The 15,568-nt window shown below is 40.5% G+C and overlaps 3 protein-coding genes across 5 annotated transcripts in view; 2 read left to right on the top strand and 1 right to left on the bottom strand.

The window, feature by feature from the left end:
* LOC138333276 (myocyte-specific enhancer factor 2C-like) overlaps positions 1-15,568 on the bottom strand; it is a 122,720-nt gene that overhangs the window by 47,769 nt on the left and 59,383 nt on the right. The window lies entirely within an intron of this gene.
* LOC138332572 (protein SPT2 homolog) lies at positions 5,244-9,276 on the top strand. The gene is made up of 2 exons (XM_069280575.1): positions 5,244-5,865; positions 8,495-9,276. The coding sequence occupies exons 1-2, from the start codon at positions 5,244-5,246 to the stop codon at positions 9,274-9,276; spliced, it is 1,404 nt and encodes a 467-aa protein (XP_069136676.1).
* Positions 9,363-10,565, top strand: LOC138332573 (uncharacterized). Its single transcript, XM_069280576.1, has one exon. It carries the CDS (start codon positions 9,363-9,365, stop codon positions 10,563-10,565), a length of 1,203 nt encoding a protein of 400 aa, XP_069136677.1.

The following is a 15,568-nucleotide window of genomic DNA, read 5'->3' on the forward strand; positions in this document are numbered from 1 at the left end:
AGTGGCAGACTTATAGGTACTAGACCAATGTATATACACCATGTGTGTTAGTCTGACCCACATTTATATTACCTGGCCAATCTCTTACCTGTAGGCTCTGATACTTGTATCAGTTCAGCCCAATCTTTCACGTTTCTTATCTAAATTCACCTCATTGTAAAATCCTGTATACATTTAAGAGAAAAGAAAAGATCTTGTAAACAACCTTTAGCACTTGCTCACCCTAAAATGTATAATGATAATTTCTAAACACGTTTTTTTTCTCTCTTTGGAATTTCATGTGCTGTATCCGGTTGCTGTGAGAGTTCCGACACTTTGATACAATATGTTATAGGTATATAGATACAATACACGGTTTGGGTGACCTGTACCAGACCTTACTGCAGGTCTGCTCCTTACTCATACCTGAATAAATAAAAAAACGCTAATTACCTCGGGCCTCCCTGTACGACCAATCTGACTAACATCTTTATGCTACCATCTGGCACTATCCTTCTTATAAATTTTCCATTTATTTTTACATAAAAAAGAGTGGAAATTTTTTTTTTAATACAGTGAACTTTGAAACATTCCATATTGGTAGAATTTAAAATTACATTACAGATGCATTCTTCTATGGGATTTTTTTCAGGAAAATTTCATCAGTCGCATGCTATATATATAAATGAATATAGAAACAGTATGTAATTATATGTAACATTAGATTCGGTTGTTTCAGCTTTTGACGTCCTTTCAACAGCTATAAAGAATTCATCACCAGAGTTTGATGTTGAAGGAAAACGGGAGTACCCAGAGAAAAACCTTCACCTTATGGTCAGTGTCCAACAGCTACCAGAACCTATGAGGGCCTACGACTCACCAATTTGAGATGAACAGCTAACAATAATATATCATACACTTTCCCTATACTTGATCACCACGTTCTCCATCTATAAAGGAGTGATTTTTATCTCATGATACAAATTAAAGACGACAAAGTGGTTTATTACCTGAAGACACTGATGAACTGATTACAAATAATGTATCTATATCAATCAGTATACCTATTATACATACCTTCCGTACCGGACTCTTACCAGAGTACTCGTACAACTTAACATTTGTACTAAAGATCAACAACCATAACAGTCATTTCTCATCTAACATAGATAATTGAAAATCATTAATATATAGATCAAAAGAAATGCTTCATACTCTATTTAATTTCGTCTTTGATGGCTTTATTTTTTAGTCTAAACAAAATCAAGCTAACCAGTCATTGTGTTTCATTTCTATCTTCCTTAAGGGTCCTTTATTTGTTGTCATTAAGTTATCCAGTCAATGTATTTAATTTCTAACTCTCGATCTTCACAGCTGTGTATTTGTTGTGGTAAGCTAACCAGTCATCATATTTAAATTCTAGCCCACTTCTTAGCTGTTTATTTGACACGGTTAAGCTAACCAATCTTTCATGTCCTGAGGTAAGAAAGCCTCATTGTGTACTATATATATATGTATATAGAAATATGTGGAGCAGAAAAATATGAAATTTTGATAGAAGGCCTTCTTTCATCTCAAATTATTCCCCTCGAGTTCATTCACATGATATACCACCATTTCAAAAACATCACCATACAATATTAATCGCTAGAGGTACTAATTAGCTGCAATCTCAGAAGAAACATTTTTACCTCTGATTTTTTTTCTTGTCTAAAGAGTTACCTAAAGTCTCCTTGCATAATGTGAATCATCTAATCTACCTTTTTGTGCATTATTACTTACCTTTAAGTAAATTCACTAGATGAAATGTCCCATTTATGATTACATTGATTCAGCTTATGTTGTAATTTTTACTTATACACAAATATTCATGAAATAACAGTTTTAAAAGCTAATTAGTGAAATAAAGGATGTGACATATGAAAGAGATTTATAGTACTTTATTCAGTTCCTATGTAGGAAGTTCATTAGTCTCCAGATCCTACTGAATATTTCTCTAAGTCTACATGTCTACAGAAAGTTTACTGAAATCTACCAATCCTTCCCCCTAATAGCATTTAGTGCCCCATGTCGGCTTTTATGAATGCATGTTAACATTTATGCATCTGCAGCATCTTGCTGAAGTTCAGATTACTATCTCAAGAAATATGAAAACATATCGGAAATCAAAGATGATGAAGACATGATAATTCACTGAACATCCTAATTCATACAGGTGCAAATGGTTCTCCAGTAGACTTTACACTTCAATATTTTCCCTGATTACACCTTTTATAGTCCAGGTAATTTTGATCACCCAAATCCAGGTATAATTGGCTCCCCAATAGACCATATATCTCAGTATTTTCCTTGCATACATCTTCCAAAGCACAAGTAATTTTCATCGCCAAAATCATCAAATGGATCATTACCATTTTAAGCTTCATTATCCAGGATATAGATTTCCATGGTAAACGAATTGCCATTCTTTTTACTTTAAGCATCGTTGAAGCTTAACATCCACACCTATATCTTAACAGACTCAAATACACATGTGTATATTTCATAGTTTCTATAAATTCAACATATATTTAAATCTGTCTTTAGCAACCACCTCTGTATAAAGACAACCGGCTTATTAAGACCACTTTCTCAGGGTCCAAAATGACAATTTACAACACAATTTAACCTGTATATAAAGACCAGTTTTCCATTGCCACCTAGATCGTCTTTATAGACAGGTTTGCCTGTAAATCAAACATACCCATAATGGAAATATACTTAATAATACAATCATATGTAACACTAGTTATCTTTTATTAATTGACTTCACACCCATTTCTATGTCATAGTAATGAAATGGCACATGGAAGTGTTAACCAAGTATGAGATATTAATTTACATGAGAGCACAGATATAATCCTATTATTATAGAATTCATCATCAGGTCACAGAAAAGGCCCTCAGATAACCTATATTAGTTGTTGATGTTAGACTTCACCAGGAACATAAATATTACTATTGTTATGAAAAGTAGGACAGGACAAAACACAAAAAATATGTTAAACAAATCAGGAGGTCACACTCTAAATATCAATCTGTTCTCACCATTTATCAGGTTTTTTGCTTTTTCTTCCAATTCATTTCAGGATATACCGGCTAGTTAAGGAGGTGAATGAAAGCCAGAATACCCAGGGGAAAACCACCAACCTAAAGTTGTAATACCTAGTGAGGGATCTGTCTCAATCAAATCTCGCTTTACCCAGGTTTGGAGGGCTAGTAGTAACATTTCCAAACATCTTAAATCCTTAACCATTAGGATACCACACATGGCCCCATATAACAATTATATCACACTTTTTTAGTAATTTAGTAAATTTGGGAATTTAAGTTAAAAAGAAAACTTTTTTTTCTCGTATAAATTCAATATTTAGCACATGATTTTTGCACCAAAGAAAAAATATTTTACTTTAGCATATTCACTTCATGATTTTGGAAATTGATAAATGTTCCTTTATTTTTATATTTATGCATGGCAAACTCCAATTTTGATTGCTCAAGTCTATCAAGCAGTTGAGAATTTTTTTTGTAAGCTATAGCGAATTGCATTGTGCACGTATCTTGAGACATACACGTATGTGCATTAATACATGTATGTGCATATATGTATATATATGCACCCTCAATATCCATAATGTAAATAAGTCAAACTAAAACAAATATCTACAGAAGGAGTTCAGAAATGGAATGTTTGTTTCTAAATCTGTCTAAATTTTAGATACCTTATCATATTAACAAAGATGGGTATATATAAATTTGAGGCTTTCTATATTTAGACAACTATCTGGATGTGAAGTATTAGGGATAACATCAAGACCAATCAGTATGATAAGGCTATGGTATTATCATGTGTAAACCCAAACAGGAAGTCGCTACTCAAACTTATATCCCCATTACAGGAAGCGGCTCCTCAACTCACGGTCTCCTCACCGATGATCACAAAATAACAAATCACAAAATAATTAGAGATATCTACAGTCACATTCGATCATGTTCATCAACTCCTTCTCAAACTTCATCTAATTTCTGTTTATGTATTTAAACACAAAACGAATTTAAAAAAACACAAACACTCTCAAAGCTTAATTAAAATCACATCAATACATAATCTCACAAAAATTAAAAAAAAAAATAAATTAAAAAAATCATATAATCTTGAAATATCAATTATTAAATCAATTAATGCGTTCTCCCTTTCACTAAACTTTCACAAATATTTCTTCATTTGAAGTTCACTATACAATTTGAAACCTATCACATATATGCTCCCTCCTGGTGACAAAGAGTAATGTCAATAATCATAAGAATTCTAGATTATTTTTTTCTGATCTTAGAAAGAAGTACCATTACTTCTTTAAATTGATCATTGATGAATTATCTAAATACAACTTATAAACTAACAACAATATGTTTTAGAATGTTGCTATGATGATGTATCTCAAATCGTTGAAGTAGAATCAGCTGAAATGTTTGCTGGTTGACAATGACACCTGTAATATATTAGTTTACGGTATCAGGTTGTTAACCACAACATTTATTTACCTCAAAGTTTATCAGGAGGATCTTAAGCTTGACATCAGTGTGACTTCTTAATATTCTTTGTTTACTCTATAACTCATCCACCCCTAAAAATTCATAATGAACTATTCCACCATGTAAATTGGAAAAGTTCATATGTGTCTTCAGGGGTGAATGAGTTAAGATTCTATGACATAAACATTACCACAATATTACCTCATGGTGTCCAAAAGATAACTCAAGTTTCATTTTTTTTATTATTATGTACAGAGCCCATGCAGATATAGTGTTCACAAAAATAATGCCATATAATTTTTGCAGACACATGACTGAAACATTCATTAAATGTAAATATAATGATTCAACAAAGACCAAAGTCATTTAAATAGTCTTGTAAAGGCAGAGGGTTTGAATATTCATGGAATATTAATGTATAATGATATAACAAAGACATGTATGACTTAAAGATCAAAGCATATATATCTGTCAATAAATATAGCAATCAAATGTTATTGCTGAATTCATGTACAAACAAAGATTAACATTATTTCTTTAAATGTATTTTTTTCCCATTTATATGTCAGTGAACTGTGAAAATTATAATAAGTAGTCTTCCAAACCTTCTTTTTTGAATTTTCTAAAACAAAACAGGAAGTTTGTGGCAGCATGAGTGGCATCTTAAAAGGCGCTTGTGGCAATATGGCAATATGAGTGGCATTCCAAAGGGAGCTTGTGACATTATGAGTGGCATCCCACAGGGAGCTTGTGGCTGTATAAGTGGCATCCCACAGGGAGCTTGTGGCAGTATAAGTGGCATTCCACAGGGAGCTTGTTGCAGTATGAGTGGCATTCTACAAGGAGCTTGTTGCAGTATGAGTGGCAATCCACAGGGAGCTTGTGACATTATGAGTGGCATCCCACAGGGAGCTTGTGACATTATGAGTGGCATCCCAGAGAGAGCTTGTGGCAGTATGAGTGGCATCCCACAGGGAGCTTATGGCAGTATGAGTGGCATCCCACAGGGAGCTTGTGACATGAGTGGCATCCTACAAGGAGCTTGTTGCAGTATGAGAGGCATCCCACAGGGAGCTTGTGGCAGTATGAGTGGCATCCTGCAAGGAGCTTTTGGCAGTATGAGTGTCATCCCACAGGGAGCTTGTGGCAGCATGAGTGGCATCCCACAGGGAGCTTGTGGTAGTATGAGTGGCATTCCACAGGAAACTTGTGGCAGTATGAGTGGCATTCAACAGGAAACTTGTGGCAGATTGAGTGACATCCCACAAGGAGCTTGTGGCAGTATATTTGACACTCTACATGGAGCTTGTGGCAGTATAAGTGGCATCCTACAAGGATCTTGTGTCAGAGAGAGGCATCCTTAAGGGAGCTTGTGGTTATGTCACAGCATTGGCGATATATGTCATGACATTAGTTGAGGATATTACACATGCTAATGAACACTATATTGTACATCATGATGTAGTGGGTGGGTTGCTTGGATTTCCCATCAAGTGCTCACAAGCAGATCTTTCATACATTCAAGTGGGTATTTAACTGATCACTAAGGGAAGTTACCAACTACACTTCACACATCAAGTCTACGGGTCAGAAACTAGGTACAAAACGATGCATAGGTAGGATTTAAAACACTTTAAAAATTATATGAGGGATAAAAACTCATAGATTCACCTAAAAAGGGCAAGAAGGGTTCAAGAGTGATACAGGTGGGGGTTAAAGAGAGGTTAAGCTACATCAGGCAAAATGTCAGTGGAAATGCATCTTTCCAATGATGATGCTCATAAAACAATGTCAGTGTAAACCACACTTTGTGTGGAGATGTAATGGCTGAACATTTCCATAACACTAACCATACAACACAGACAGCAGTAAAACCGACAGGTGATTGGTCTGAAGTTGGTCTCATCTCATTCCTTCTGTTGTGGAAGATTTTTGTTGATTCAAGGACAGACGAGATATTATGTAAGACATAATGCTTCTAGCTCTTTTTCCCCCTCTAACAATTACTCCCCACCCAATGTAAACTGACCTTGTAAGGTCATCATATGACATCTGGGTCTGATTCACGTTTTTTGTTAACCAGGTGGTAGTAGTTTAGACCTGTGGATGATACAGCAGGTCTTACACTGTTTTAACTCATTCACCCCTGAAATTTCACAATGGACTGGTCTGTAGTCTTTGATTAAGAAAAGCTTAAATAGCCTAAATGTGTCTTCAGGGTTGAATGAATTAACATCTTGTATCCTAAACAAACTTCCCCTCACTGTCAAGAAGCTGTGGTGGCCAAGTGGTTAAGGTGCTCCGACATATAACCTTTTGCCTTAAACTTCTGGGTTTTAAGTTTGAAACCAACATTAGGTACACTTCCTGAGGTATTTACCACAGGTTGGTGGTTTTTCTCTGGGCATTCCACCTCCTAAATCTGGCACATCCTTAAATGACCCTGGTTGTTGATAGGATGTAAAACAAAACAAATGTCTAGGTGTCCTCCACATAACATATGAAGGAGGTATGCCCTATATACTATGTGCCAGCAAGTGCTTGATACTGTGCATTATAACACATGGACATATGATTCATCAGTAAGGCTGCATTCACCCTCAATTCCCTAACAACTCCCTTCCCCTCCCTCAGTATATTACTGATTGTCTAATAGATAAGGGTGGCCAGACAACCTCTTTCCTCAATCATCCCACAATTAGCCAATCATACCACCGACAGATTTGGGTACTCACAACACCCCCTCCCCCATCAGTCATTATATCACTGACCTTGTGGTAACTACATCACCCCCTCCCCTAATCTGTCATGATATCACTGACCCCGGGGTAACCACATCACTCCCTCACCCAATCAGCCATTATATCACTGACCCCTGGGTAACCACATCACCCCCTCCCCCAATCAGCCATTATATCACTGACCCCTGGGTAACCACATCACCCCTCACCCCAATCAGCCATTATATCACTGACCCCGGGGTAACCACATCACCCCCTCCCCCAATCAGCCATTATATCACTGACCCCGGGGTAACCACATCACCCCCTCCCCCAATCAGCCATTATATCACTGACCCCAGGGTAACCACATCACCCCCTCCCCCAATCAGCCATTATATCACTGACCCCAGGGTAACCACATCACCCCTCCCCCAATCAGCCATTATATCACTGACCCCAGGGTAACCACATCACCCCCTCCCCCAATCAGCCATTATATCACTGACCCCAGGGTAACCACATCACCCCCTCCCCCAAATCAGCCATTATATCACTGACCCCGGGGTAACCACATCACCCCCCTCCCCCCTCAGCCATTATATCACTGACCCCACACATCACATCCCCCCTCCCCCAATCAGGCCATTATATCACTGACCCCAGGGTAACCACATCACCCCCTCCCCCAATCAGCCATTATATCACTGACCCCAGGGTAACCACATCACCCCCTCCCCACAATCAGCCATTATATCACTGACCCCGGGGTAACCACATCACCGGGGTAACCACATCATCACCCCCCTCCCCCCAATCAGCCATTATATCACTGACCCCAGGGTAACCACATCACCCCCTCCCCCAATCAGCCATTATATCACTGACCCCAGGGTAACCACATCACCACCCTCCTCCCCAATCAGCCATTATATCACTGACCCCAGGGTAACCACATCACCGGGTAACCAAAATCACCGGGGTAACCGGACATCACCCCCTCAACCCCCCAATCAGCCATTATATCACTGACCCCAGGGTAACCACATCACCCCCAACCCCAATCAGCCATTATATCACTCACCAGGATAACCCAATCAGGAGGCCAGCTTAATCCAGGATTCTACCCCCTATCCCCCCCCCTCCCAGGATTCTACAAATCAGGAGGCCAGCTATCCCCAATAGGTGGCCAGCTATACCCCCCCTACCTGCCTCCCTCCCAGGATTCTACAATCAGGAGGCCAGCTATCCCCTACCCCGCCCTCGCCTCCCAGGATTCTACAATCAGGAGGCCAGCTATCCCCTACCCGCCTCCCTCCAGGATTCTATAATCAGGAGGCCAGCTATCCCCTACCTGCCTCCCTCCCAGGATTCTACAATCAGGAGGCCAGCTGCCCCCTCCAGGATTCTACAATCAGGAGGCCCTATCCCCTTTAATCAAGGACCCACCCACCCATCCTACCAGGATTCTACAATCAGGAGGCCAGCTATCCCCTACCCAGCCATCCTCCCAGGATTCTACAATCAGGAGGCCAGCTATCCCCTACTACCAGGAAGGCCAGTCATATCCCCTACCCGCCCCCTCCCAGGATTCTACAATCAGGAGGCCAAGCTATCCCCTACCCGCCTCCCTCCCAGGATTCTACAATCAGGAGGCCAGCTATCCCCCTACCCCCTCCCTACCCAGGATTCTACAATCAGGAGGCCAGCTATCCCCTATCCGCCTCCCTCCCAGGATTCTACAATCAGGAGGCCAGCTATCCCCTACCTGCCTCCCTCCCAGGATTCTACAATCAGGAGGCCAGCTATCCCCTACCTGCCTCCCCCGCCCAGGATTCTACATAATCAGGAGGCCAGCTATCCCCTACCCGACCTCCCTCCAGGATTCTACAATCAGGAGGCCAGCTATCCCCTACCCGCCTCCCTCCCAGGATTCCAAATCAGGAGGCCAGCTACTAATCCCCTATCCCTCCCAGGATTCTACAATCGAGGAGCCCTTACATAGGAGCCAGCTATCCCCTACCCGCCCCCCTCCCAGGATTCTATACAATCAGGAGGCCAGCTAGTCCCCTACCCGCCTCCCCCCAATGGATGATACAATCAGGAGGCCAGCTATCCCCTACCCGCCTCCCTCCCAGGATTCTACAATCAGGAGGCCAGCTATCCCCTACCCGCCTCCCTCCCAGGATTCTACAATCAGGAGGCCAGCTATCCCCTACCCTGCCTCCCTCCCAGGATTCTACAATCAGGAGGCCAGCTATCCCCCTACCCGCCTCCCTCCCAGGATTCTACAATCAGGAGGCCAGCTATCCCCTACCCGCCTCCCTCCCAGGATTCTACAATCAGGAGGCCAGCTATCCCCTACCCGCCTCCCTCCCAGGATTCTACAATCAGGAGGCCAGCTATCCCCTACCCTATCACCTACCCCTCCCTCCCAGGATTCTACAATCAGGAGGCCAGCTATTCTACAATCCCGCCTCCCTCCCAGGATTCTACAATCCCAGCTACAATCAGGAGGCCAGCCCCCTACCTGCCTCCCCTCCCACAGGATTCTACAATCAGGAGGCCAGCTATCCCCTACCCCGCCCCCCTCCCAGGATTCTACAATCAGAGAGGCCAGCTATCCCCTACCCGCCCCCCTCCCAGGATTCTACAATCAGGAGGCCAGCTATCCCCTACCCACATCTCCCTCCCAGGATTCTACAATCAGGAGGCCAGCTATCCCCTACCCGCCTCCCTCCCAGGATTCTACAATCAGGAGGCCAGCTATCCCCTACCCGCCTCCCTCCCAGGATTCTACAATCAGGAGGCCAGCTATCCCCTACCCGCCACCCTCCCCCCTCCCAGGATTCTACAATCAGGAGGCCAGCTATCCCCTACCCGCCTCCCTCCCAGGATTCTACAATCAGGAGGCCAGCTATCCCCTACCCGCCTCCCTCCCAGGATTCTACAATCAGGAGGCCAGCTATCCCCTACCCGCCTCCCTCCCAGGATTCTACAATCAGGAGGCCAGCTATCCCCTACCCGCCTCCCTCCCAGGATTCTACAATCAGGAGGCCAGCTATCCCCTACCCGCCTCCCTCCCAGGATTCTACAATCAGGAGGCCAGCTATCCCCTACCCGCCTCCCTCCCAGGATTCTACAATCAGGAGGCCAGCTATCCCCTACCCACCTCCCTCCCAGGATTCTACAATCAGGAGGCCAGCTATCCCCTACCCGCCTCCCTCCCAGGATTCTACAATTGGGTGGCCAGCTCAGCCACCTGTGTTTGTGGGTGGTATCTCATTCCTCTGATATAAATTACCCATCACAGGTGTAAGGACTGGAAATCAAGCTGGTTATGACAACCATCCTTTATACCAGTTTTTCTTCACCGAAATATCTCCTTATTACACACACTGGAATTACATTTTTGTGAAAATTATCACCGAATACTGACACAGGTATTTTGCCTTCCTTACTTCTAATTTACCATTAAAAATAAACAATTAAAAAAAGGTGTACATTATTGTCGGGAATGAAAATGGAGCCTTTATCCTTTGGGTATATGTAAATTGAGTATGATGATATGATCCCCACCAATTTCAATATTTTGATGAAGGATCAATTTGTACATGAACACGATATATTACTGTTAATTCACGCTACAAAGCTGTTATCACTGTTATATATACTTGCAAACAGTCGTGTCACGTTTTCCGTTACCTAAATCAGTGACAGCCCAGTATCTGCGGTTAGGCCCTAATAGGATCCAGCAACACCCACACACAAAAGCTACATTGAACATAATTGGACACTGCACGAGTGCAATGGAGTCTATGTGTGCTACCTTTTCAATATGACAGCTCTGAAATAATTGCGACTGGGTAGGGAGGTGATGAAGCCTAATTAGGGAAGAACCATGTAAAACTGTGGCGGACGCGATCAATACCAACGCTGTCCTATCATTTCCGCTGTCCTGCCATCTCGATAACATCACCATAGATACATCTTCATGTCTACTGCCACTGTCAAGGTAAAATCCACAGGAACATGGTAACACTAGTAGATTAAAATTGACATCGCCAAGGATGTATTGACATGGTCTGGGTGGAAATGACATTGTCATAGTAACAATGACGTTACCAAAGTAACCATATATCATTGACATTTTTTTAAGAACAATGTCAGAATATTGCATTGACATTGTTAAGGCTGTATCAACTTTGACAAAGGTTTGACAATGTCAGAACTATACTGACATTATCAAGAATTGTATTGGCACCGTCAGAGTTAATACATTGACATAGTAAGCGATATAATGACATGTCATCAGAGTTAATGCATTGACATAGTAAGAGATACAATGACATGTCATCAGAGTTAATGCATTGACATAGTAAGGGGTACATTGACAATGTTGTGTAATTATCCAAGAAAAATTGATAAATAGATGAAATTATAATTATACCCATTAAGTCAAATCGCAAAAATTTTGACCCATTAAAATAATCAGCTATATATTATTCCCCAACCAGGAAGTTAAGCCATTGTTCCTCTATAACAATACCCTGTCATACAAAACATTCATTAAATCAGCTGTAAGCCAAGTCATGTGGTCAGAAATTCAGGATTTCAAACCTGCACACTCCCGAGACTACGTAATGATTTCCTGTAACAAAACTAAATAACTGCAGACTACATGTAACAAATATGATATCAACCAACGCAAATGAAACGAAAATTGATCAGCAAATGCAATTATAAAAGAGGAAACCAATGGGAAGGCTTGAAATGAAAACTGCACAGGAAAATGACTACAGAAGAATCTGTATCAAGAGAAGAATAGTTTTATCTGCTTTAGATTTACACAGTAGCCATTGTAGTGTTGTTTACAAGATGTGTGATGCTCACTGTAGTGTACCCGTGGTAACTATCACGGAGTGATGGCCACAACAGCAATTATCTGTTGCTGCAGTCACAACATCATAGAATACATTTTACCATAATGTACATACATGCTATTGTACTGGACATCTGTATTAATTATTACAGCATCAGAATACTGTAAAACAACTTATTTTTGTGTGAAATTTATTTTTGCAAAATTTACAAAAACAAATTGTGAACTTTGGGAGACATACAGGGGAGGGGATGGGTGAAGGAGACATATAGAGGAGGGGGTAGGGGGAGGGGTGACATGCAGGGGAGATGATAGGGGGGAGGGGAGACATGCAGGGGAGGGGGGACATGCAGGGGAGGGGAGATATACAGGGAAGGGAAGAGGGTAATTAAGATCATTAACATGTTCTAACATGTAATCACTTTCATCTCTTGTTCTTCATGTTCCAAACCCATATGAAACAGTTTCAAGGTACTGACTGGAGGTAGATGGTTTTACTCCAGGTTCTCAGGCCTGAAATCCTTCACTTCCTAAACCTAGGTAGCATATCCTAATATGGACCTCACTGTTCATAGCTTTTTAAATAAAACAATTTTCAAGCTGATGAAGAGAATGACAGGAATCAACTTCAAATGAAAGGTAATATCATACTTTTATAACGCCTTTTTTGATGAAGAAGTTGGCTAGCCTCCCACACGTTTTCAGCACTTAGACAGGAAAGCAGTGACTCACCAATTATTTCAAATTTACAACCTTTATGACTATATACCTCCACATTCTACAACAGTACTGCCATGTTTGTCACCACAAATGTCATAACAACTAACTGTCATTTACCATAATTAACCCTCAAGATCTTTATTTTACTTACATAAAGTTAAGGTAAACAGCCTTTGGTATCTCCTCAATACATCCCCCTGATAGGAACTGAAGTTCTGATTGATCCGAGTGAATCTTACAGGAGTTACAGGGGTCAAAAGGTCAAACAAAATTGTTTTCTTAATTGCCCACAATATCAAAACCACAACTAATATTCCATTGTAAAAAAAGTATCTTCCATGCAAACCACAGGACAGACACACTGAATATGCTATGTCATACATATATTATTTTGTCAAACTGTTAAGATGATCTATTTTTTGTGTTTTATATCAGAACAGCTATGTAAGTCCTGGTAGTAAAATAAATTTTGAGTTAATTCCCAAAGAAACCAGCAACTTTACCTGGAAACTGTACTGTGTGATTGAAATGATGAATCTGGTAATACAGTGTTCCCTTTGGACCCCAACCCAATGAGTTGGGATATTGAGGCCGCATAAAGGATACAATGCAGTTTGTAATTGTTTGCTGATTGTTGGCTTTGACATTGTACCCTGTTTAGAACCCCTTATTGATTACCTAGATTTGAGAGGCTCCAGAGGGAAAACAAATGGAATTCAAAGGAACTGATAATTAACATTTACATATTGCCCCCAATGAAACCCCTCAAGATTGATCTGGACCTGGGTGAGGCCCCACAACAGAGAGATGGATAACTGATGAGTTGAATTACCCAAGGACGGTCTGCTTATCTCTCCTCTGTAACCTCTCAACATGGCAGCCACCCTACCCTACTGATTACATCTAATCCACATAGCATACTGTTTCTAACTCCTTATCCATAAATCTTCATATTACACATTTATCTATTGAAAATTCTTAAAGTTCAAAACCACTCTTTCTTTTACTAAGTCTGTGCTCAAATCAAATTACATTTTTTTGATGAAAGTTTTCTATCATGCCCCAGTATATTCTATACCACTTGGTATAAGACTATAATGGATACATGAAGAGATGTTTTTGATAGATTTTGTGAGTTCCAAAATACGTCTTCCAGACTACCTCGTAATATAAGCCTACGTTCCAAATCCTCTGATCTGTAAAGCTGTTGTCCACTTATGTCATCCTGTCTGGATCTATCAGTCATATAAAAGGTTTCTGCTCAACCTCAAGCTCTGTCCATGATGGAACAGTTCTATTAGTCATATAAAAGGTTTCTGACGACTGCGAGCTTGTCCATCGATGGAATAGTTCTATTAGCCATATAGAAGGTTTCAATCTCTTTCCATCAATGGAACAGTTCTATTAGCCATATAAAAGGTTTCAAGCTCTTTCCATTGATGGAACAGTTCTATTAGCCATATAAAAGGCTTCTGAAGACTTCAAGCTCTGTCCATCAATCGAAAAGATCTATTAGTCACATAAAATGTTTCAAGCTCTGAACATCGATGGAACAGTTCTATTAGCCATATAGAAGGTTTCAATCTCTTTCCATCAATGGAACAGTTCTATTAGCCATATAAAACGTTTCAAGCTCTTTCCATTGATGGAACAGTTCTATTAGCCATATAAAAGGCTTCTGAAGACTTCAAGCTCTGTCCATCAATCGAAAAGATCTATTAGTCATATAAAATGTATCAAGCTCTGAACATCGATGGAACAGTTCAATTAGCTGTATAAAAGGTTTCAAGCTCTGTCCATTGATGGACCAGTTCTATTAGCCATATATAGGGTTTCTGACGACTTCAAGCTCTGTCCATCGATGGAACAGTTCTATTAGCCATATATAAGGTTTCTGACGACTTCAAGCTCTGTCCATCGATGGAACAGTTCTATTAGCTGTATAAAAGGTTTCAAGCTCTGTCCATCGATGGAACAGTTCTATTAGCCATATATAAGGTTTCTGACGACTTCAAGTTCTGTCCATCGATGGAACAGTTCTATTAGTCATATATAAGGTTTCTGACGACTTCAAGCTCTGTCCATCGATGGAACAGTTCTATTAGCTGTATAAAAAGTTTCAAGCTCTGTCCATCGATGGAACAGTTCTATTAGCCATATATAAGGTTTCTGACGACTTCAAGCTCTGTCCATCTCTAGCTTTGCAAAGTGTTTCATCGACTGCTTTAGGAGACATTGTTTTGAGAATTTTCATTTAATTTTTTACTCCAGCTGGACAAACACTTTCTCTACATTTTACACAGGTAAATGAATTTGTCATCCACTTTAAAGCACTAACCTAACTTTCCTTGCGACCTTGGCATGGTTTACTTTCAACCTTAACCAGGTACATTGTTTATTATTACCTTAAGCAATGAAGGTGACACATTTCCCTTCTTTTTTTTTTAACCTTGGCTTGTTTAAAAAAGTGTCTATTTCCTTCTGATCTAAGTTAGGTAAATGGTCTTATTATACCTCAAGTGAGAATCCTGCATGCTGATTGGTCAAGAGATATTTGGTATTTGGTACTATCACACGGCAGGTAACATTAGAACAATAGGAAACAATAGACACTTTCGTAGCAACTCCCTAGCAACAGGTGATAGTGTATTTTTGACAGTGCAAAATATTAAACGCCCGAAAAAGATGCGCACTC

This window comes from Argopecten irradians, chromosome 10 (genome assembly GCF_041381155.1).
Source record: "Argopecten irradians isolate NY chromosome 10, Ai_NY, whole genome shotgun sequence".
NCBI lineage: Eukaryota > Metazoa > Mollusca > Bivalvia > Pectinida > Pectinidae > Argopecten > Argopecten irradians.